This window comes from Camellia sinensis, chromosome 5 (genome assembly GCF_055761805.1).
Source record: "Camellia sinensis isolate YWXY chromosome 5, ASM5576180v1, whole genome shotgun sequence".
Taxonomy (NCBI): Eukaryota; Viridiplantae; Streptophyta; class Magnoliopsida; order Ericales; family Theaceae; genus Camellia; species Camellia sinensis.
Window position 1 is genome coordinate 131,902,040 of NC_138965.1, and position 25,148 is coordinate 131,927,187.

The 25,148-nt window shown below is 38.9% G+C and overlaps 1 protein-coding gene across 3 annotated transcripts; it reads right to left on the reverse strand.

Moving 5' to 3' along the window:
- Positions 1-1,095: 1,095 nt before the first annotated feature.
- Positions 1,096-17,773, reverse strand: LOC114261860 (uncharacterized). 3 transcript variants are annotated; one of them, XM_028202172.2, is made up of 10 exons: positions 17,524-17,773; positions 17,155-17,422; positions 9,720-9,821; positions 9,502-9,584; positions 9,296-9,412; positions 5,036-5,138; positions 4,337-4,955; positions 3,656-3,837; positions 2,660-2,789; positions 1,096-1,405 (listed from the first exon to the last, which is right to left on the reverse strand). In XM_028202172.2, exons 1-9 carry the CDS (start codon positions 17,697-17,699, stop codon positions 2,673-2,675), a joined length of 1,767 nt encoding a protein of 588 aa, XP_028057973.2. In that variant the 5' UTR covers positions 17,700-17,773; the 3' UTR covers positions 1,096-1,405; positions 2,660-2,672. The 3 variants fall into 3 exon arrangements, with proteins under 3 accessions (XP_028057973.2, XP_082725933.1, XP_028057972.2); XM_082869807.1 differs by lacking the exon at positions 1,096-1,405 and adding an exon at positions 1,887-1,905; XM_028202171.2 differs by lacking the exon at positions 1,096-1,405 and having other exon boundaries at positions 2,363-2,789.
- Between the last annotated feature and the right edge of the window lie 7,375 nt (positions 17,774-25,148).

Sequence of the window (25,148 nt, forward strand, 5' to 3'; positions counted from 1 at the left end):
GCAACAAAGAACCAGCGCTTACTCCTCCGTTAGAAAGGGCAATGGCCATAATAGCTGCAGCTTCCATGACCCACGAAAGAGGGTTCCACATAAACCCCAAAAACTTCAAAATCTTACTCTCCTGTAAGCAAAAAATCAAAAAATTAAAAAATTAAAAAATTGTAACCCCCAAAACACCTCAAATTTCTACAACAACAAAGACAAATCAAGAGGTAGAAATTTGTCTTTCTTACAACAAAGACAACATCAAAACCCATCAAAGCACACCTTCACTGAATAAAAAATAACACAGAGAGTGTAAAAATCACAACAGAGTCAGATTCAGTACCAAATCAACAGCTTCCTTCTTGAGAGCCTCCATTAATTCATCTTTACTTCCCATCTCGGTCTCTTTCAATTGGTATCAACAGATCTGACTCAACAGTTCGGCAAACGGCGAACGATCGACAACGGACGATCGGGAGGAAACGGCAACGAGGATGATCGGGAGAAAACAGCAACGATCGGCAATAGTCCTTTCTCTCTTCCTCACTGCTTCTTTCTTCTTCTTTTCTCTCTTCTCTATTTCTGATTCTTTGTTTTCGTTTATTTTTTTTTTTTGGAAATCTCGCCCCAAAACGATGTCGTTTTGGGGCGCCGCAGGACGAGCCACTGGAAAACGCAGCCGAGGATCCGAACTCTCACTCCAAACCATAAGGGGTTTATGAATACATTTATAAAAATCAAAGAGGCAATGTGTAAACACGCAAAATCACTAAGGGATAAAATGTAATTATTCCAAATTTAAATTAATCATATTTCCTAATTTTGGTGACCTTCCAACAAACTCTTTAAAAATAAAGTTGTTTTAGTTCATCCCTTCCAAACTCTCCACATATGAAGAGTTAAATAGACTCTCCAAATTATCAAAAGTATAATTAAAATACACGCTAACTACAGTGGTAAGGTGAAATAGAGGATGCACTTTTTTATTTACTTTTGTTGATATATAATACCGCTCTATGCAACTATTTTAAATATTTAAAAATTCTTGAGCTATTAATTTGTGATTATATTTTAATTTTTAAATAATAAATAATAATTCTAATCAAACAATTAAAGACAAATTAACACAACAATTTAACATGCAAAAATCACAATTAAAACACCTCCAATTGTGATAAGAAAAACACAGGCCAAGGCCACAAAACAATCCACTAAAAAGAAAAAAAAATTACACAAGTGTACTCTTAATTATCTAGCAAATTCGCACTCAAATTAAACCAATCCCGATGTGCCTCTTCCACCACGTCTTCACCTCGGAGTTGTCTTGTCCAACGTTAAATTCACAACGCTGGTGTCAAATCACGACGATGAGTTACTCCAGAATCCACCAAAACTTCAAGCTCAAGTTTCTCAAAATCCACTGAAAAACAACTATCTTTTGTAAATAAAACAATAATAACAACCATTGATGTTCGACAATCTAAAATTCATTGATCAATCGATCACCTTATATACACCAAGAAAACTCATATAAACTAGCCTTCAATATAAAACACTTTTTATTTTTTCTTCATCTCTGAAAATCTAAACGACTCAAACCTTGAAAACAACAAACTGTACACTTTATAGTAAATTGAATCGCAAAGACCGCTCGAGTGCACATTTCACCACTCGACTGATATGACTAAAGACGATGCGAAATATATAGGCTAACCGCTCGAACATAACTTTCACCACTCAAGCGGTAAAACTTTCTACCCAAAAGTTCAAAAGCTTTGCAAAAGTATTGAATGATCATTTTCTTTGCTTGAGCGCACAAATGACCGCTCGAGCAATCAAACAATTTCGACTGTATTTTTGCATTTTGCTTCGAGAGCGTTACCCTCTGGACCACCACGAGCTGACTAGACAGCTCAATTCCTATACATAATTAGCGAAATGACAAACATAAAATGATTAAGATCACAAACTCCTCTATAAAACAGAATTCAAATTGAATTCACATCTAAACACTCATAGCCTCACTGAAACAAAAGAACGAATAAAATTATAACTTAAAAAAAATTTGTCAAACGAAATTACCAATTACAAAAACCTAACAAAACTCACAAGACACAATGTCAATTGCCCAAAAAATAAAAGTGAAGCTCTTCCTAACCAACACTAATTGATTTTTTTTATTTTTTTTTTTTATTTTTTTGATAAATCCAACACTAACTGATTTTAAGAGATGGTGAAACTTAATTCAATAAGTGATATCAAAACCAAGTTGTCCATTGATATATTTGCCATTACATAACAAAATTTTGGACTTTCAATATTATTAATCATCAATATATCAATTGATATTATCCGGCATGTGCCCGTATCATTGATCCCTATACATATTCCAATAATGTTATTTAAAACCATGATTAAGAGCATCCAAAGAATGCATTTGGAAGTTGGAAGGAACAATATGCATACAACAAATGAATCTGAGAGTACTGGAGAGGCAGTTAACTCTACAGTCGGAGCTTTTTGCATTTTAGACCACTCACAATGAAGGATCAAATATAAACAATGTTACATTTTTTTTCCTTTCGACAAACATGGCTAGATCAATGAGCAACAACAAACTTTCTCATCTTTCCACAACATATTGAGACCTGGAAAATGCATTATATGTTCACACCTTGTAGATCTGATTATTGACCTGCCTTTCCAAAGAAGTGTTCCATCTGCAAGCATCCCCGAGACTGCAAACTACTTGTTTTAGCTCCATACTTGCATCTCTTTGCCAAAGTTGAAGTTTCCCTACCATCCTACACCAAAAGAGTTATTAGAAACAACAAATGAAAATACATTTCCTCTATTTTGTACAAAAATGCGACTTTGAACTTGAAGCACCAAGAGCTAGAAATGAAAAATATGAATAAAGAACTGCAAAGAGAGTTCACAGTTGAGTACACAAGAACCTGTTTGGCCATTTGGTGGTGTTATCATTTTTCCCATTTTGGTTTTTCTCGTTTTTCGAAACAAAAACAATGAAAAGTTCAAACACATAGTTTTCACTTTTGTGCAAAACAATTTTAGAAGATTCAATAACAGCTTTTTGATAAGTTCTAAAAAGAGCGTTGTTTTCAAAAAATTCCAGAAAATAACTTTCAAAAACAAATTTGCCAAACAAGTCTTCTATGTTTTCTGGAAAATGAAAACAGAAAATGAACACAAAACCAAACAGTTTTTCTTGTTTTTGGAAACAAAAACAATGAGAAGTTCATAAACACAACGTGTTTTCATTTTTGTGCCAAAACAATTTTCAAAAAATATAAAATAAAACTTTTTGATGTTTCCTAAAAACTGGGTTTTAAAAAAAAATCAAATAGTCTGTCAAAGTTTTCTGTATTTTCTGGAAAATGAAAACAGAAAATAGTAAATGAATACAACCAAATAGGCCAACTAGTGTCTCACCAAAATCAGGAACTTGCTAACAACTGCAAGTAACAAACTGTAGCCAAAACTAGCGTTCAAGTATACTTGGATAGATACTGAATGCACTAGGAAGAGCAAGTATAAAATTACTGATAAGAACAGGTACTCAAATCAATTAGAAGGTTCAACTACAAGGGCCCCAATTAAAAGTCAATGTTAAAGACTGTTTAATTAGAATTAAAGAAGAAAAACCCACCAATGATGACTGATTCAGAGATCTTAGAACTTTGATTTTACCACCTCTACCATCAGCTCCAACACTAATTAAAGTACCACTACTTGTCACAGCTGATCCCTTGCCCTGCGTGCGCTTGCACCATTTCCCCAAATGCCTAGTTGTTCCATCAGGACCCAACAACCCACCAGAAAAGCAAATATCTGAAGATTTTGAAGTTGAATTTTAAATAAAATAAACAAATAAAAAAATTAGAATGTCAGTTTCCTCTGGCGAAGATACATAAATCTCTTCAAACCAAATTTATACTTACAAGATGGCAAAACCCTAAGAAGCACGACACTTCTAAGAGGTAATGAATTGTGTTTGACACAACACTTCCTAACATTAGACACATAAGAAACACATTATAAATTTGAATAAAATAACTTATAACCCAATAATAAAACAAAATTAATATAAATTTATACTTATTCTCCTCCTTTAGACTTCAAAAATTATTATCTTTATTTAAATATTCATATATAGGAGTAATATTAATCCCTATAACATATAATAAATATACAAATTTTTATATTTTGAAAGTGTCCCCCATGCCATGCCCTTATTTTTCAAAACATTTTGTGTCAGCTTGTCTGTGTCGTGTCGTGTGTCCGTGTCTGTGCTTCTTAGGAAAAACCATTACGTTATTAGGGAGAATACCAGCTTGGGGAATCAGAACTGGACATGGTGTCTCTTTTTCAATGTGAAGAAAGGATTGAACTTGCTTGATGTCATCAAGAAGCAACACATCCTCATCCATAGCAGCAGATGAAGTTTTGGTCATATCGACCTTACCATCACTCCTTGAGCCCGAAACAGCATCCTTGTTACATGGTCCATGCACTACAGCATCAGCTTTTGTATCCAAAACAGCCTCTCGCCTTGACAAACAATTGGGTTGTGAAAATTCATGCATGACGGTAGACATTTCTGATTCATTCTCATCTATAAGAAAGTAGGAACCTTTATCAAGGGCAGTGCTACGTCTTTCATCTTTAGTATTCGTTATACCCATATCCTTGGAAGGCTTGAACTTCTCTATTTTCCTAGGACAAAATAAATCACCCATCATGTTTCCATTTTGATCCAAATTATTTTTCTGCTCAGTAGGTTTGTCCATTTGATAGTCAAAACACTTCTTGATGGATGAAGAGTTGGAATTCCAGTGGACATCATTCAGTATATTCCCTTCATGGGTAGTTTTCTTGGAAGTTTTTAAAGCCCTCAAAACGTCATTATCTCTTACTTCAGCAGATGTCTCCAGTTCTTGTATCCTTGTCTGATAAAGTTCACAAATTAGAATATCTTCTGAGTCATTAACCATGTCAGATTCACTTATTGGAGTCATAATGAATTTACCTTTAGTTCCTTTATCTTCTCTTCTTTTGCCTTCTCAGATTTACGAAGTGAACGGGCCTCTTTTCCTAAATCCTTGCATTTCTCCATCAATTCTATGTAAGACCTGTCGAAAGCCATGCATCATCCATGAATTACATGCCTATTAAAAGCAAAAGACAATGAAACTTGCAAAGTAGCAAAATACAAGTGATACATTAGTACATTACTGTTAAAACCTATCACCTACTTCACCCACTCCACTACACCTACTCCACCCACTTCACCTACTCCACTTCACCTACTCCACCTACTACCTATTCTTCTCTTCTATATATAGGAATCATTGTAAACATAACAATATATGAATCAATAATACAATTCTTTATTTTTCTTTATACATTAAATTTCTACATGGTATCAGAACTGGTTTAGAACCTAGTATTTTCGCTTCACCGGCGGGCGGCAACCTCACCTTGGCCGCCCGCCGGACCTCAATCTAATCCGCTAGGACCTCTACACATACCTTCTCTCCCGCTGTTTTTGATTCGGAGTTAGCGGAAGCTGTCACTCTCTCAGTTTCCAGATGAACCATCATCCAAGCTAAAGCATGATGAGCGTGGTCTTTTATCAATGGCAGCAGCAGCATCTCCCGCAACTCGATCTCCCTCTCTCTCTCAGCCCCTGATTCTTCTTCATCAAGCAACCACCATGGCATAGAATAAGGAGCTTCCTCCATCTCAGCCACTGCCGTAGCCCCTCTCTCGGGCATGGGCTGTCTGTCTCTCTCGGCTCTCTCTCTCGGCTCTCATCTTGGTTGTTTTTTGGCTCTCCACCAACTATGTTTTTGTCTCTATAATTGATCTAGGCTTGGGATCAAGGAGCAAGGCCCCGGCAGATGTTTTTGTCCTCTTTGAAGAACGTCTGTAGATGTTCATTAAAGAATATCGGATGATGGAGGCAATGCTAGGAAAACTTGAAGATGAACATGAAGAGGCTATTGTCAAAATTGACAAATGATCTTTGCTATTCTGGTTTCCACCCCGACTTGCATAAAAACATGCTTGTCGAAAGGTGTGCTCAACCCGACATCTGTCCAGAATTCACTTTCAATACTTGTTCTTGATGAGGCAGATCTTCTTTTTCTTATGAGGAAAACATTTTTTTAATATTTTTACCTCAACCTCTCCCTCTCGGCAGACCTATGCACATGGGCACACACTCACCGCACAACCCAGATACACACACATGCACGACATCCCTCTCTCTTCATCATGTAGCCCACTCTCTCTCTATCATCATTCCACCATTTTGAAGTGAATAGTGCTGGTGGGCCCTACCACTAGCAATAGCAATTTATAATCATAAGTTCTCTCTCTCTCGTGAGGGAGAAAAGGAGAGCCTAGAGCTAAAGCTTAAAACACATGCACACCACCATCACTACACCCAACTTTCTTTTTATTATTTTATTTTTCTTTTTCTTAAAACAGAACCAAAACCAGTCTACTTGTCAACCCATCATCCACATCTTTGTTTTGACAAAAACTCAATTTTATTTATTTTATTTTATCTTCTCTTTTCTATTAAAAAAAAAAAAAAAAAAAAAAAACTTCTATTCATTCCATCTCATTTTTCTGCTCAGTCTTGTACCTTCAAGCCATTTGGATTTGCATAACAACCCATATTTTATTTATTTCAGGGATCAACCTCGATCACCATTTTACACACAAAAAAAAAACAAAAACAAAAACAAACAAACAAACAAAACAAATCCAACACCCACAAACAAAAGATTTGTTTTCTTTTTCTGCAGACGGTCATCCACCGACCTCATTTCTTCGCCTCTTCCGCCGGTCTTTTCTTCTTGCCTTCGTCCTGGGCGGTCCTTGACGGTGCTGCCTCCTTGTTTCCCACGCCGCCGAACACGTTCACTCCCCCATACTCCTCCACTGCCGCATATGGCGGACCTCCAAATCGGAACATCACAGTGGCCTTCCGCTTCAGCTCCTTATTTTCCGCCTTTAGCACACTTATCTCTGCTCGCGCATCCTTATACATGCGCTGGAGCAGAGCCAGTTGGGCGTTTAACTGCTCCACCTCATTTGTCCTACTCTGCAGCCGGTGCGACAAGTTTGTGACCGCCGTCATGGTCTCCACACATGACTTCAAAGTATACTGATTGGCCTCAATATCAGTTTGCACCGCCATTTTTTGCTCCACCGACCGCATCGGAAAGTTCAACGGAGCAAAACCAGAGGCGCTTGGTTGAGGTTCACTAGCCACCGCACCAGTTATCTCTCTTGTTGACTCGTTGAGGTCGGGAAAGAGAGTGAGCAGACCACGGGACGAAGAGGCCATATTCTGGGTAGCTGAACGGGAAGACGAGGCCATTTTCTGGGCAACAGAGTGTTCCAGAATCTCTTTCTCATAAACGGAAGAGGTTTTCTTCAAAGGATTTTCGCAAGTTTTTTTGTCTCAGCCTCCGTCTTGGTTAAATAGCCAAGGCAGACACGCGCATCGCGCGCCACTTGACGCCAGACGACAAAACGGGCGCGCAAGCCAATGTGGTGACGCGCCTCGCCATCATGTCCGGCACACCTTTTTATGACTTGGGCTCACCTTTTGATGGCACGTCTTTTTATGGATTGGGCAAGCCTTTTGATGGCACGCCTTTTGAAAGATTGGGCACACCTTTTGAGGGTGCGACTTTTTATGGGTCCGACAAGACTCTGTAAACTGTCCCGACATTGATTCTGGTTAGCTCCTTCATGGGTCCGACAAGACTCTGTAAACTGTCCCGACATTGATTCCGATTAGCTCCTTCATGGGTCCGACAAGACTCTGTAAACTGTCCCGATATTGATTCCGGTTCGTTTCTACAAGGGTCCAGCAAGACTCTTGTCACAACATTGTCTGCTACAACGGTCCGACATGACCCCATAAACTGTCTTCTACATCGGTCTGACACCGCCATCCAGTGTCCTCTACAACGTTATGACACCACCATACAGTGTCTTCACCAACGGTCTGACACGACCATACAGTGTCTCCTATCCTCTTTTATTTTATGTATTAATCTATTTTCTTGTTTTGTTACTCTCTCCAAACTCAAGTTGGTTAGTTCCTATCCCCCTTGAGTTTGCGGGGGGCTGTTAAAACCTATCACCTACTTCACCCACTTCACCTACTCCACTACACCTACTCCACCCACTTCACCTACTCCACCCACTTCACCTACTCCACCTACTACCTATTCTTCTCTTCTACATATAAGAATCATTGTAAACATAACAATATATGAATCAATAATACAATTCTTTATTTCTCTTTATACATTAAATTTCTACAATTACTAATAGGTCTGACATGCCACCACCAAATCCACAATTATGCCAGACAATTTTGGTATGGTTAAGCTAACATTCTGTCCCCAACAGTAAACAGAAGCACACATACACATTTGGACAAAAAATCAATTATAGCTCTCATGACATGTCACTGCAACCAAAACTTCCATGAAAGCACCCCCAAAAAATGGGATGATGCACAAACTATGGAACATATAGATGCAGCCCTAGATTTCGGAATAGAAATTTATGCCAAACCTTTGGTCTACCCCCAATATATTAACCCAAAAATATGGAATAAAGCTGATACTAAAATCAATTTATCAATCAAATGTGGAGAAACTCTTGGATTGACATTTTAGTAGTCATTTTTTAATTGGTTAGAAACTGCCTTCCTTTCACTTTTTATATTCATAAAAGAGCTAAGCATCCAGTTAAGAACAAATATAGTTGTCAGCTAACTGTGTTATCTGTATGTTTCAACTGGACACAGCTGGCTAATCATCGTTGTTTTGGTATTAAATTTTCCAGCAAATATTGTTTTGGTACTATGCCAATTTTATTTTTATGCTCCTGTTGAGAGCAAATGATTCATTTGACCATTATTGTTTATCTCTCGCTTCAAACACTTAGATTGCATACTGACACCTCAATGCGTGAAATTGATATGGTAAATGTTCCAATTCATAATTCCTTTCTAATAAACATAATATTAACAACAGTTATGTGATAAAAGAGATAAAAAGGGGATGTTTGCTATCTACATGCCAACGTTTGATATGGTGTTGAAACAGTCTAGCTTGTTTATTGTTTCAACCTGAAAACAGTCAAGCCTAAAACTAAACAGGAGAGAAAAGGAGACCATCCAGAATTTTAAATAACAACAATATGATTAAGAAAAATGAAAAAGAAAAAGGGGGGAGAGAGAGAGACCTACTTCTTGCGAATAGCCAGTGTCTTGTTCAAAATGTCTATTGTGCCTTTGGTGTTCGCCTCATTACCTAAAGAAGCAAGTTTCAGAGCCTCTTCTTGTGTCAAGTCCAAATCAAAGGACCTAAATTTAAACCAAATAATAATAATTAGTTACATATAGAGAGCAAAAAAATAAATGGCTTTCTCTGCCACTGGTACAAAGGCACTTACAGCTTGAGTGTTGCAAGCTCTTTGGCCAAGGCCATATTCCTTTCCTGCAGCTTTGTGCACTCCAAAGTTGATCTATCAAGTTGCTATAGCACAAGAAGCAAAATGAGAAAGATTCAACTTAATTATACTGCAACATGGATATTTACTGAATATGGGGCAATGAGGGTTGTTTGAGATATATGTAAAACACATTGAATAAACTGGAAGCATTTGTATACCTCTGACTTAAAATGAAGTGATTGTTGAATAGATGCTTTTTGTCGCAAAGCTTCATTCTTCAATTCTGCTTCTTTCTTGGCTTGCTCCTTGCTAAAACACACCTGATACAGAAATTTCCATAGTCAAATCAGATTATATAAGAATCAAGAACAACTAAATTACGCATAGTTAGTTAGTGAAGCCAAATTGAATAACAATTGCTTTCAAATTAAATTTATAATATGGACCTGTTGAGGATCGAGGGCACACCAGGGAACTCAAACAAGCAATAACACACAAGATTTAACGTGGTTCGGCAGGTCGCCTACGTCCACGGGCAGCGGATTCACTATATTGAACAAAATGGTAAGAATTACAACTCTCTCAGTAATTCTCTCTCTCTTTGCTCTCTAAGCTCACACCTCTCAGCTGTGTTTCAACTCTCCTTAGCTTCTCTATATATAGAGATTACAAATGCTAGAGTAATTGAGCTGGCTGCCAGCCCATTTCGGTGGCTTTCCAGATTGAGGCTTCATGGCCTCATGGCCTCATGGTATGGCCTCATGGCCTCATGGCCAACTCATGGCTTCCCCACCATGTAGCTGGCTGCTACTTTCCTTCACATGGAAGAATCTGTAGCCAACTCAACAAATCTCCACCTTGGCAAGGATTCTCTTATCCAACATAGTGATCGATCAACACTGCCATGCACCCCGAAGGTGCTTAGTTCCGAGAGATGTTGACCAAGTCCAAACAATGTTGGAACTTGATCCCAGAAACTACCTTTGTGAGCATATCGGCCGGATTATCTGCAGCACCAATCTTTTGAAGCAGAATATCCCCTTCATTCACAATTTCTCGGATGAAATGGAAACGGACATCAATGTGCTTGGTGCGGGCATGATGAACCTGGTTCTTTGCCAAACAAATGGCACTCTGACTGTCACAAAACACCTCAACGTGCTTCTGAACAATTCCCAAGTCTTCAATCAACCCATGTAGCCAAATAGCTTCTTTAAAGGCTTCCGTCACTGCCATGTACTCTGCCTCTGTAGTAGATAAAGCCACCGTTGACTGAAGCGTTGACCTCCAACTTACCGGCCCTTTAGCAAGCGTAAATAAATACCCTGTTGTTGACCGGCGTTTGTCTAAGTCACCAGCATAATCTGAGTCCACATATCCTTCCAAATTCTGCCCGAGTCGGTTATCTCTCTCGAACTTCAATCCCAGATTGACCGTGCCATGTATGTACCTTAGGATCCATTTCACTGCCTGCCAGTGATTTTTTCCTGGATCATGCATATACCTGCTTACCATACTCACAGCATGCGAGATGTCAGGCCGTGTACAAATCATAGCATACATTAATACACCAACTGCATTTGCATATGGAACCTGTGCCATATGCTTCCGTTCTTCTTCTGTGCGTGGAGACAACGAAGCACTAAGCTTGAAATGAGGGGCCAATGGTGTACTTACAGCTTTGGTTTTCCCATTGATGCCAAATCTGTCTAACACCTTTTTCAGATACTGGGTTTGTGTCAGACAAACTGTGCCCTTCTTCCTGTCTCTCTTGATCTCCATGCCAAGAACTTTCTTTGCTTCTCCCAAATCCTTCATGTCAAACTCCCTTGCTAACTGTGCCTTGAGTTTGTCAATCTCCACCTTGCTCGTAGATGCAATCAGCATATCATCTACATATAAGAGCAAATAGATGAAGGAACCGTCGGGAAGCTTACGAAAATATACACAATGATCAAATTGACTTCTTGTGTATTCTGTCTCCAGCATGAACCGATCAAATCGCTTGTACCATTCTCTCGGGGATTGCTTCAATCCGTACAACGATTTGTTCAGCTTACAGGCCCAATTCTCTTTTCCAGCAATTTTGAAACCATCTGGCTGGGACATGTATATCTCCTCTTCAAGATCTCCATGTAAGAAGGCAATTTTGACGTCGAGTTGGGCGAGCTCGAGATCAAACTGTGCAACCAAAGCTAACAAGATGCGAATAGACGTGTGCTTCACAACAGGTGAGAATACCTCATTGTAGTCTATTCCTTCCTTCTGAGCATAGCCTTTAGCTACCAATCTAGCTTTGAATCTGATGTTGTCTCTGCCTGGAATGCCTTCCTTCTTGGTGTAAACCCACTTACACCCAATTGCTTTCTTGCCTTTTGGAAGTTGCACCAACTCCCAAGTCTGGTTCTTGTGAAGTGACCCGATCTCTTCATCCATAGCCTCCTTCCATTTGACACTTTCTGCATTATGCACAGCTTCTTTGAAAGTGTAAGGAATATTGTCTTCAATGATTGGAAGTGCATAGGCTACCATATCGGTCATCCAACTGGGTTTCTTAGTAACCCTTTTTCCTTTCCTGATTGCAATGGGTTCTGATTGTTGCGGAGCCTCTGGATCTTCATTTTCATCTGAACTCTCTTCAGAGCTATCCTCTGAGACTTCTTCAGGATGGTTGATTGGTTGACTAGTCTTTGCTGGAGTCTCAAACTCCACCTGCACTGACTTCTTCAATGCTTCTTCATTCTGTTGAGGATCTGGTTGCTTCAGCATTACAGACTCATCAAAGGTAACGTCTCTTCTGATGAGAACTTTCTTTGATTCAGGGCACCACAGTCTGTATCCCTTGACACCGTCACCGAAGCCCAAGAAGATGGCTTTCTTGGCTCTTGGATCCAACTTAGATTCTGTAACATGAAAATATGCTGGACATCCAAAGATACGTAACTGATCATAATCAGTAACTGGGACTCCTGACCATACCTCCATGGGAGTCTTCCCATCTAATGCTGCAGTAGGTAGTCTGTTGACAAGATGACGAGCATAGTTCAATGTCTCGCCCCAAAATGCCTTGCTCAATCCAGACTGTGACAGCATACACCGGACTTTCTCCACCAAAGTGCGGTTCATGCGTTCTGCAACTCCATTCTGCTGCGGTGTTCCAGGAACTGTGAAATGTCTTACTATCCCTGCATTCTGGCAAACCTCAAAGAAGGGATCTGATGTATATTCTCCACCATTGTCAGATCTGAGCTTCTTGATCCGTCTGCCTGTCTGGGTCTCAATCATCTTCTTCCACGTAAGAAAGATGTCTAAGACTTCATCTTTGTGTTTCATTGTATAAATCCAAACTCTTCTAGAGAAATCATCAATGAACGACACAAAGTAGTGTTTACCTCCCAACGAAGCAGTCTTGGAAGGACCCCATACGTCGGTGTGGACGTAATCTAGAATCCCTTTGGTACGGTGAATTGCAGTACCAAACTTGATTCTTGTTTGCTTGCCCAATACACAATGCTCGCAGAACTCAAGCTTCCCCGTCTTGGCGCCTTTCAACAGGCCTTGCTTTACCAACCCTTGTAAAGCCTTCTCACCGACATGCCCTAGGCGCATGTGCCAAAGTTTGGAAGTGCCTGATACATCATCTTCTGAGCTGGAACTGGTGGAGACAGCCACTTTCCCTGTGACTGTAGAGCCATCTAGGAAATATAAATTTCCCTGTCGAGTACCTTTCATTGCAACCAATGCTCCTCGAATAACTTTAAGGACTCCACCTTCCATGGTTACTTTGTAACCTTTGGAGTCTAAAACTCCCACTGAGATGAGATTCTTGGTTAGATCTGGTACATACCGTACATCTTCAAGAATTCTGATTGTTCCATCATGGATCTTCAGTTTAATTGTTCCAATCCCCTTTGTCTGGCAAGCTTGGTCGTTGCCCATCAGCACAACTCCTCCATCGAACTCTCGTAAGCTCGAGAACCACTGCTTGTTAGGACACATATGGAATGAACATCCGGAATCTATTATCCATTCATCCGACTGGCCATATGATGAAACTGTGAAGGCTCCTCCTTCATCATTATCTCCATCTCGTGCAATATTCACCTTCTCTTCTGTCTTGTCTTTATTTGGACAATCTTTTGCCCAATGTCCCTTCTCGTGACAAGCTGCACACTCGTCTTTTGCAAGACGTCTTTTGTCTGAAGGTTTCCCCCTGGATTTTGAGCGAGACTTTCCTCGCCTTGTATTTCTTCTGTTATTTGTTCTGCCTCTGACTGTTAATGCCTCGGATGTTGAGTCCCTGTTTGCAGACTTATCTTTCCTTCTGAACTCATTGTTCACCAAGGCGTTTGCAACATCAATATACTTGATCTTCTCTTTACTGTACAGTAAAGTAGTAGTGAGATGATCATACGAGTAAGGCAAGGAATTTAACAATAACAGTACTTTGTCTTCATCACCAACGTCATCATCCAAATTCTTCAAATCCGTAATAATTTTGTTGAAATTATTTAGGTGTTCGTTCATCGAAATACCTTTAATGTAGTCGAAACGAAACAACCTCTTCCTCAAGTAGAGCCGATTCTCAATGCTCTTTGTCATGAACTTATCTTCCAGCGCCTTCCAAAGCTTCTTCGCAATATCATATTCTGTAAAGGCATACTTCTCCTCTTTTGCAAGGCAAAGTCGGATGGAACTGCAAGCCAGGAGATTCACCCTCTCCCATTCTATCTCGTCCAGGTCATCTGGTTTGTCTCCCAGAGTGAAGTGCAAGTTCATTTGGACAAGCATATCCTTAACTTCGCGTCTCCACATGCCGAAGTTGATGCTTCCATCGAACTTCTCTACCTCGAACTTGGCATGGGACACCGGGGTCCAATGCCTAGAAGTGCTTGTACTGGCTGAATTACTTACGGACTCGGTTGCTCTAGATTCTGCCATTTTTTAGAAACTTCAATTCAAAAAACTGACCGTACAGATGTGTCCGGAATACTCCAAATAGTTGGGAAGCACTATTGGATCGTCAAAAACGGACTCCGAATGGCTCCGATCTGGCAAAAAACACTTTGGACGGGTCAGATCTGCAGAATCTGGTGCGCTGACATGCACCGGATAATTTCTCCGGTCAACGGCTGGTTAACGGCTCGATCAACGGTGCAGACGGCGCGGTCAACGGAGGATCGGCGGCGCAGTCAACGCGGCTCCGGCTCAACGGCTCGGCTTGGTCAGCGGCTCAGGCTGACACGTGGCTGACTGTCGGACACGGGGCGCTGACGTGGCGGATGACGTGGCGCTGACGCGGTGCTGGCGTGGCGCTGACGTGGTGCCACGTGGCTCGTCTTCTTCCTGGAGACGCGCGTGTGGCGCGTGGGTGAGACTGGGATCACGCGCCGGTTGCCTGAACGGCGCGTGGTGGCGCGTGGTGCGACTGGGGCTGACGCGCTTTGTTTAGAGAGCGCGTGAGGGCGCGTGTGGAGGATTCTGGGCTCTGTTTTTGCTGTTCTGGACTCCTCTCGGGGAGTTCTTCCTCCTGGTATGGTCAAAAGTGGATTTTGAGTACTTCGAAATCTGGGCACTTTCGGGAAAAATTCGATTTTTCGCAACCCGAGCTCTGATACCAATTGTTGAGGATCGGGGGCACACCAGGGAACTCAAACAAGCAATAACACACAAGATTTAACGTGGTTCGGCAGGTCGCCTACGTCCACGGGCAGCGGATTCACTATATTGAACAAAATGGTAAGAATTACAACTCTCTCAGTAATTCTCTCTCTCTTTGCTCTCTAAGCTCACACCTCTCAGCTGTGTTTCAACTCTCCTTAACTTCTCTATATATAGAGATTACAAATGCTAGAGTAATTGAGCTGGCTGCCAGCCCATTTCGGTAGCTTTCCAGATTGAGGCTTCATGGCCTCATGGCCTCATGGTATGGCCTCATGGCCTCATGGCCAACTCATGGCTTCCCCACCATGTAGCTGGCTGCTACTTTCCTTCACATGGAAGAATCTGTAGCCAACTCAACAGGACCGACCTAGAAAGTGGCAAGTAGGGGGCCCTCGTCACCCCTACAATTTCTCACATGAACTATTTTTAAAAGCAACAAAGAAATTTTGTCTTACGTCTCTCTCAAAACAAACTTTATTAGAAAAATATCAAGATGATGCAAAGAATACAAAAAATAACTAACCAAATCACACATCACTCGTGTGAAGCCTAAAATATGTGAACCAAATTAATTTTGTTTTTCTCTCTCTTCTTTATCTTCTTCCTGTACTGATGTGTATCAAAGTGTGGAAATGAAGAAGAACCAAAAAGAACTTTTGGCAAGAAGAGAAAGAAAACAGAGCACTGGAAAATAAAGAATATAGAAGAAAAAAAAATGGAAGAAAACAACTTCAATTCATTAACAAGACTTCATAACAATTTGGTACCCACATCTTATATACTACTTCCCTCAACAAAAACCTCCATTTGCAGACACCACTTGCAACATACTAACTCCAACTCAATTCCTAACCAACTGTATGTCTATATAGTTTGATGAAAGGCCCAACTAAGTTCTTGCTATCTCAGATTCAGCTCAGTTCTAGCTCAACCTAACTCTAGCTCTGCTTTGCTCTACCTTTATTGCTTCAGCTTGTATCATTCCCTTCCCCATTTGAAAAGCCTTGACCTAAATCTTAATTTATGGGAACTTCTAGAGGATATCATAATAGTATTTCCAGGCAGCATCCTCTTGCATGAGAACTTTTGTAAGAATTTGATTTCCCCCTTTAATCATCCTTCTATCCAGAATGGCCGCTGGTTGTGGTTGAAATTCCCCTTCATTGTTGACAGATGGTAGCGAGCTGTCAATTGCAGCACTTTGGCCCAAATTTCAGGTTTTTAAACGAGAGGCAATGCCAATTTATAAGCTACCAACCCTGCCGCCTTATGCAAAATTTGAAAGGGTCCATAGTAACTAGGGGCAAGCTTTAAATTCTTCACTGTCTATATTGTCATCTATCTGTGCAATTTAAGATACACCCACATGCAAACTCCTCAAAGATTCACCTTTTACTAAAACCAACATGATTCCCAAGTAAGTGAAGATTTGTATGTGAAATTTGAAATATAGTGAGGGAGATTATGGAGTGTTTTGACCATAAGAATCAATGTGATGAAATTTTGTAAACTCAAGTCCCCTCTCCCTTCCTCTTTGGATATTTTTTTTAATGTATATATACTATATGCTTATATGTGTGTGTTAATATACATAAATTGAAAAATGATATGTCACCAGATGAGTTTCACCTGTATTTTCACCACCTACATTAATCCACTCAGGAAATGTGAAAATAAAAAAGGAAAATGTGTGAAACTAGATAAAATATATATATATATATATATATATATATATATATATATATATATATATATATTTTATTCATATTACACCTACATTTTTCCTTTTCCCTCCCAAATCCTCCAACCAAATGCAAAGAGAAAATTTTTCTAAGGAATTGAATTACTAATAAACATAAGCAAACCCAAGTTATAAATATAGTATGCCCATGTCAGCAAAGGTTTTGGTTGCTCTTTAAAAGTCCAGTTTTGTAATTTTTTCCCTACATTATACAAGCAGCCAAACACATAGCAAATAAATCAAATTACCTGCTTACTGAGTTCTTTGATATCTTTCTGATGACGCTCTAAAGCCGAACCAAGACCAGAAATCTTGCCTTCCAATTTCTCAATTTCCCTGCGCAACTCTTCTGGATCTTCTTCGCAATTGATCGGCTTCTGAGAGAGGCTGGAACCGTTAGAATCGCCAACCGACTGGAAATAAAGCCGACCCACATTGGCCTCCGAACAGGTCTGCTTGCATACAGGACAATTTTTCTTCTTCCCATTTGAACAATACTCGAACCATTGTTGAATGCTAGGGTTTTTACAAAGGTAAATAACAGAATTTTCAATCGATTAATGTGAATGAGTGTGTGTGTATATATATATGTGAAATATGAATGAGTGATGACTGACCAGAGCTCGTGGAAGACGTGACCGCAAATGGAGATGGATTGGAGGTCTTCGACGATGGGTTTGAGATCTTCGTAGCAGATTGAGCATATGGTCTTCGCAAATGTGTTGCCGCATACCATCTCTCTCTGTCCCCCTCCCCCTCTCACTCTCTCTCTATATATATATGTATGGAACATGGAGCGAATTTTGAAAGAGAAATTTGTTAGGCGGGAACGAGAGAATTCGAGAGAAAAAAGGACAAATTATTGTGATAGTTTTTGGGTATGTTTGGTTTGGTTTTGAAAGACAAGTTTTTAAAAATTATTTTGAAGAGAAAGTTTAGAAATTTTTTGAAAGTAGTTTTGAAATTTGGAAGTTTAGAATAATTTGATATTTTGTTATAATTGAGTAGATGTGTGTGAGAGAAAAAGTGATTAAGAAGGAGAAAGGGGAGAGAAAAAGTGATTGATTGATAAGTAAGAGAGAGGAAGTGATTTTGGAAATTATTTTGAAAAATTTACAAACCAAACAAATTTTTTTTAAAAAAATTTCCAAAATCACTCCACAAATCCAAACCAAACATACCCTTTGTATTTTTTGTATCATTTGGCTCAATTTTAGAATTATGATTTTATATTTTGAATTTGTAAGTTATTGAATCATGATTGGGCCTTGTTTGGTTTGTATTTGAAAAACATGTTTTGAGATAAAAAGTAAGAAAATTTGTTTGGTTTAATTTTTTTTCAAAAGATGTTTTGAAAAATTATTTTGAGAGAGAGTTTTGGAAAAAAATGATTGATTTGATGTGTATGAAAGAGAAATTTATTTGGAAAATTTGTAAATCAAACAAGTTTTGGAAAAAAAATTTGAAAAAATTTGTTTTGTTTGATTACTTTTGAAAACTTATTTGTAAAGAATTTTTCCCAAAATTTTTTTAGAAACACAAACCAAACAAGGCCCAATGCACTAAAAAAATGTATTTTTTTTAACATACATACATTTATTTTGGTCACATCTATCAATATCTTCTCTCTACTTTTCAAATTACTTTCTTTACTTTTTAACATATTTTTTTATAAAAAATCAAAAAATAAATTTATTTAAAACATCCCAAACCATCCCTAAATTTTGAAAATATTTTGAATTAAGTTTTGAATTTTTTAAATGAGTTTTCAAATAAAAAAAATTGTTTGATTATGAGTTTTCAAAACTTAATTTAAAAACTTACAACTCATCACTAAACACACAACTCAAAACTCTATTGAAAATTCTATTCAAAACTCGTAACTAAATTCTTTTTAAAATTAAATTCAAAAAAATCACTCTTTTTAAAAATGTTTTTTTTTATTTTTTAAAAAATACTGTGACAATTTTTTTAAAAAAAATTAAATAAATGGCCAAATAATTTTTCATTTTGGTCTAAAAATAATAATTTCTATATTTAAAAAATATCAAAAACAAATATAAATTTTTTGTTACAAATAACAGGCCGCAATTGCCACAAAAAACAAAAAACAAAAAAAAAACAACAACAACAACAACAACACTATTCTGGTCAACCGATCGAACGTCTGGGAAGATGTCTGGGCAGACGATCAAGTAGATCCAAAAATTGAAAAACTCTTCGAGATGATGTCTGGGCAGATGGCCGATTAAACCTAAAAATTCAAAAACTCTCTAGTTACCAAACATGTTGTCAAATGTGTTTTGAAATGTGGGGTAGGAATCAAATTTTAAAAACTATATCCAAATAGAGAGTTCACATATCAGGGTGGAATTATGATTCTAGCCCTAAGCCAAACACAGCCTTGGTTTTTATGTCTATCTATAATTTCAATTACCTCAGTTTTGATATTAAGAGGTATTTAGGATGATCTAAATATATATATATTTTTTAACTTTTTATGAAAAAAATATAAAATATGAGTTAAGTTTGAAATGATATAGTAGAGATGTGATATAATCCAAATAAAATAATATACTATTTTAGCACATGCTGAACACTCCCTAAGATAGAGAGCATACTATTTCAGTAATTTTTTAAATTTTTACAAAAATATGTGCAAAAAAATAGAGAAAGTGATATGATAATTTATAATGACATTTGAACTTTTTGACTCAAACGTTTAGTCTCCAAACAAGACCTAAATTAATTTAGTTCAATTTCTTATAATTATTAGTATTTTTAATGAAAAATATGTATATAATTGATATATGCCATGTTTTTTAAAGTAAAATTATAAATGTATTTAATTTAGTGAGCTAATTTCAAATAATTTAATATATATTTCCATAAAAACACTAATAGCATTATTAATTAGATCAAACTGACACAAAATTTAATGTTAATGATTAAATTTGACCTAATTAAAAGTGTAGGGACAAAAATTACAGAATAGACAAAATATAAAAACTATCAATATAATTTGTTATTAAAAAAAATGGAATAATTTCATGCCAGTGTAAGTTTAGAAAAATATTTTTAAATTAGTGATAAATTTTATAATATTAAAAAGTAAAATTATAAACATTTTCATAATTTTGTAATTAAGTTTTGAATGTACCTCTAACATGTAATTTTCCTTAAAAAAACATTATTTATTTGATGGAGTAATTAATTGGACACTTTGGTCATAAATTCATTTTTCCAGTTTATTTTGTAATCACTAGGACTCAATTTGGGGTTGGGGTAGCTCTAAATGCACCCCCAAGAGTTTAGTTGGGCACTCAATTTCTGTCAACACCTCAACCCTAATCTTAAATTTTGACATTTTTTGGTTGGACACTGTAGACGCGCCCGTGTGGGCCTCATGCTACAGTTCGGACTCGATTTGTGTCACGGTTCTGAATCTGAACCAAAGAGTCCAAATCTGGCAAATCGTTTTGAGAAATAGATTTTTGTAAAAAGTAGTGCCAAACATGGACTGCTTTGCCAGATACAGAGTCGCCACCTAAATATTTTTTATGGGAGAATTTAGGAAACCCTGACTTGGTGCCGAAGGCCACATGTCCGTCATCACCGGAGTTGTCTCGGCTCGGGAGCTTGGGTACGATCGGGGAAAGTCAGCTATGAGCACCCCCTTTCGCTCGGTCCGAAGACCGGCCTCTACTAACCGTGATATCCGTTTTTGAAAACTTTATGTGTTCTTAAACCAATTATTAGCCTAGAATTACTATGTTATGCGCGCAGCAAACAAGTATAGACTAGATTGCCTAATTTGGAAATAAGCATTGCATATCCGTTTGTTTTGAAAATGCTTTGGAATTGCTACTCGCAAGTAGGCTAAAACACGGATTTCAATGAGTTCTTCCAACTCAAACAATCCAACCTTCACCCACAGGCATTCAAAACAGTTTAACACATAAGCATCTAGCCACATGTTAAGCATGCTATCATGGCAACATTCACACTCATGCGATATGCTAAAGCGGAAATACTTACATCGTACTCCGTGCCAAAACAAAGAACTCGTTAGCAAACATGCATGATCCAAGTCCATGTTAAGTGCCTAATGCATCGCATACAAAGTGTTGCTAGAATAGGCTCGGCTATCCTAAACATGGCATGTGAGAATGCACAACTGTCACATATTCAGTTTAGAATTTAAAATACAAATGCAGTTAGCGTGATGTACCGAGCCTAATGCATGCAATACAAATGCATGGATGCACACATGCATAGCATAAGGCATGCTAAATTAAACGTGCCCTAATCTACCATCATAAGCAGGTAAATAAAAGGGAAGAAATAAGTGAGGTTGGAAGACATACACACCACCCACACACACTTATTACAAATTTGCCCTCTCTCGGAGGGACCAAATAAATCTTACAGATTAATGAACTACGCAAGCTAATTAATAATTACAAATTAATTAATTTAATTAACAAATTAAATTAAGCTAAAGAAAAACAGTAAACCGCCTCGGGGTGAGGGCCAGATGCAACACATGCTCGGGACTGGCTCGGAATCGCACTGCCATGCATAGTTTGCCTCTGTTTTCCCTACTTTGCTCCTCTGAAAACTGCCAAAGTCTCAGGGATGCCTCTCAGGACACTGGGGGATATCATCGGCTGAGCATAATTTCCACCGGCAGTAGTGTGTAGCCATCGGCACAAAATGAAGCTGTCGGTCAGAATGTTCCTGCAGAATCTGCAAATGACAGCAACAGAGGGCAAGGCAAAGCATGGCAGCACAATTCAAGGCATATATGCACCAACCATGTCCCTTATCATGATAATGACTCAAAGGGGCATGTGTCTCGATTCTCGGACCACCAATCACACATTTCCATGCATGATGGCCCAAAGAACCAAGTATGCAACTTTGATTTCAAATGCAATGCAAACCAAATCAAACCAAACAAGGCCCAATTCCTATCATCAAGTCAAGGAACAAGGCATGCATGCAAGATGCAATGCAACCTAAGCATACAAACTAAGGATGCAACATGGCATGATGACTAACTTATGCAAGCATACAAGCATACATATGGCAATGCAAATGGATGCAAAGATGGTCTTAAACATGAATTAGGCAACTCTAAATAGGCCTAAAACAGTAGCCATTAATGCCCAAAATGGATGCTAAACACACATGCACACATACACATGTTATGGTCCAAACCTTAGGCACAAAGCAAGCAACATTCAAGCACACTTGAAAGAGGCATTCATGGACTAAAAGCATGCAACATAAGCTCTGAAAATCATGCTAATACATGGTGCCAAACCAAGCAACAAATCAAGCCAAGCATGCACCAAATGGCCTAAGTGTTCAAAGCAAATCAATGGGGCATTGAACTACACTTAGCAAGACCAAACATGGCATGAAAGGAAGGACCAAAATCAGAGGTTTAGCATGTTAAAACAAAGCTAAAGGACTACTTAGATGGCATCTAAGTGACCCAAAAAACAAAGGCATGCATAAACAACAAAACATGGAGCATTGCTACACAAGCTTTCAAAGCATCAAAGAAGCATGCAAGGCAATCAAGCAAGCATGAAAATGGGACTGAAATAGCATGTAGGGTGGCCCCAAATCACCAAAACAATGCAAAGGTGCCATGCTATACATGCACATGCTCAAGGCCAACAAGCCCAAATACAAAGGAGCTATATGATGCATGCCAAATTCGACCCAAGCAACTTAGGACAGACCTAGAACATGGCAAAATAAGCACATAATCTTCACAAGACTAAGCCTAAAACATGCTCCCACAAAGGCTAACAACCTAAGGCACATTAAGGCATAAACAAGGCATTACAAGGCAACTATGCTAAGCATGCATGGAGTACCAAAACCAACTTGAAATCATGTTATATTATGGATATATAAGCATGAAAAACAGCCTAAACATGCTCAACACACACTCAAGCATAATGCTCTCTCAAGAGGCCAAAATATGCCCTTTTCAAGGACAACAAGGAGAGGGGGTGACCCTCTCCTTCTTGGGACTTCAAGGCATCATCTTCACCACTGAAATCCCTCAAGATTTCAGTGGTGAAGAGACCCCAACACCAAAATCCCGGAGCTAGCACAAAATGGCCTAAAATGAGGCCTTTCAAGGCCTAAGGGGGGGTCAACCACCCTCAAACAACAAAACACTCTTAATAAATAATAAAGAGGGCTTAAAAACAGAACTTTTTTGTATTATACAATAAGCACAAAAACAGCTCTAAGATAGGTAGAAAATCAATGCAAAAATAGGGAAAAAGGAGACTAAGTTCTCACCCTTGAAGACCCCTTCACAAATGGTGCTCCAATGGCCTCCTTTAGCTTGAATCCAATGCCAAAACTTCAAAACCAGTCCCTTAGAACCTCAAGAGCCAAAGGAAGGTGAAACACTAGGTGTTTGTGTGCAATAGTAAGACACAAAACACCTAGTGCACAAATGAGAGGGAAAGAGAGATAGAAAATGTATCTAACTCAAACCCTAGAACCAGAGCTCAACAATGGCTGTTTTTGCTCTCAAAATATCTAAACTCTCTAACCTAAGTCCTCTCTCCTTGCCTTAAGAGAGAGCCTCTCTCTATATGTCTTGTAAAGCTTACAAGACAAGCTTTTCAAGAGGGAGATCCCTCCATACACGTGTATGGAGGGATGCAAAAGCAAGACAGCTGTCTAAAAATATCTGCAAAAGCAGATGAACAGCAATCGACCGGCCAAAAATGCCATCTTGGCCAAAAAGAGTGCCGGCCGGCACTAAATAGTGCTGACCGGCAACAAAAAGTGCCGGCCGGCAATAAACATTGCCGGTGGCAGCAAACACCAGCCGGTGGCCTCTAGCCACTGCCGGTGGTGGGTGGGGATGGTCCATAAGCCCTACCCTGCCCTTCCAAGGCAAAACACAAGTGTTTGGTGCAAAACCAGACACTAAACGGTCGAGTTCGGAGATCCTGAGGCAAGGCACGCGAGCCGAGGCCTCCGGGAACTCCAAACGAACACAAACATGGATGATCACCGAGTGTTCAAACGGTGACGTCCAAGTCTTGAGGACGGTCAAAAATGGGGTGTCTACAGACACCCCCAAATGCTATGAATTAATTCCAATCTTAGCCCCAAACTCACCTCATGAGATCACCATCACAAGTAGAGCCTTATTTGTTGCCACTAAACGACTACCCCTCTCTGAGTGGTCCGCCAACCCTTTCCTCCATCTACCACCATCTATCGCCCCCATCTCTTTTTCTTCTTCTTATTTTTCACCCGAAACCCTAGATTTAAAAATCTAGGATTTCGGAAGGAAGAAGCGATAAGAAGAATAATAAGAATGGAGTGACAGAGGAGGTTCACGATGGGAAAAGGTCGTGACAAGTGAGGTGGTAGAAAATAAAAGAATGAGGTGTGGCGACAATGGTGATGATGATGAGTAAGGTGTGAATAAGAGAAGAAGAAGAAAAAGAATGAGCTGAGAGGCAAGCTTTGTGACAAAAAGAGGTTGCGGTAAGGGAAGAGGTTGCAAAGAAGAAAATAAGACGACATGGAGGCGATGATTGTAACGGCGATGGGTAGGGTGTGAAGAAGAAGAATGAGGGAGTTGTAGGGGTCCGCCGGTGATATAAGGAAGGCCTAGTGCTAGCGCCGAAGGGCAAGAAATGATTGAGGCATGGCAACAAGGACGGCAGGAGCTCGGTGGTTGGGCGAAGCTGGGTGTTCGGCAAGAGGTATTGTTTTGGTCATTTTAGTCATTTTATCGGGGGACAATATTGTATTATTATTATTTTTTAATAAATATAGTGCCCAACCAAACTCTTAGAGTGCATTTAGAATCTCCCCTCAATTTGTTTAGGATGAAATTGTTAGAAAAAATGATTTTTGGGGACTTTAATTTAATATTAAAGTGTGGTGACTTTAATTAAATATTAAAGTGGGTCCTAACCATTTTTTGTGTTGAGCCCAAGTGAGCCAAAAACCATTGGGTTTTGAATAAGAAATTGCCAAGAAATTGCTTCATGATGTTAGATTCATGAATAGGATTTTAAAGAGTATTTAAATCTTTTTTCTTGGCTAAAGGGTGTGAATCCTTTAGGCATCCATACTTTTCATTTTGTGGAAAGGGGCTATGGATGCTTGGTGTTTTAATGACTAGCCTTAAAGGCTGGAGGCTTTTCCTCTCTCCCCTATACACGTATAAATTGAGACC

Bases quoted from the DNA above. Each gene is read 5' to 3' on its own strand.
- LOC114261860 (XM_028202172.2), bottom strand. From the start codon at position 17,699: ATGTTCCATACATATATATATAGAGAGAGAGTGAGAGGGGGAGGGGGA. The intron at 5,139-9,295 runs GTAGGTCTCTCT...GGCTTTCGACAG, and splicing joins ACACTGGCTATTCGCAAGAA to GTCTTACATAGAATTGATGG. The intron at 2,790-3,655 runs GTGGGTTTTTCT...CTTTTGGTGTAG, and splicing joins CTCTGAATCAGTCATCATTG to GATGGTAGGGAAACTTCAAC.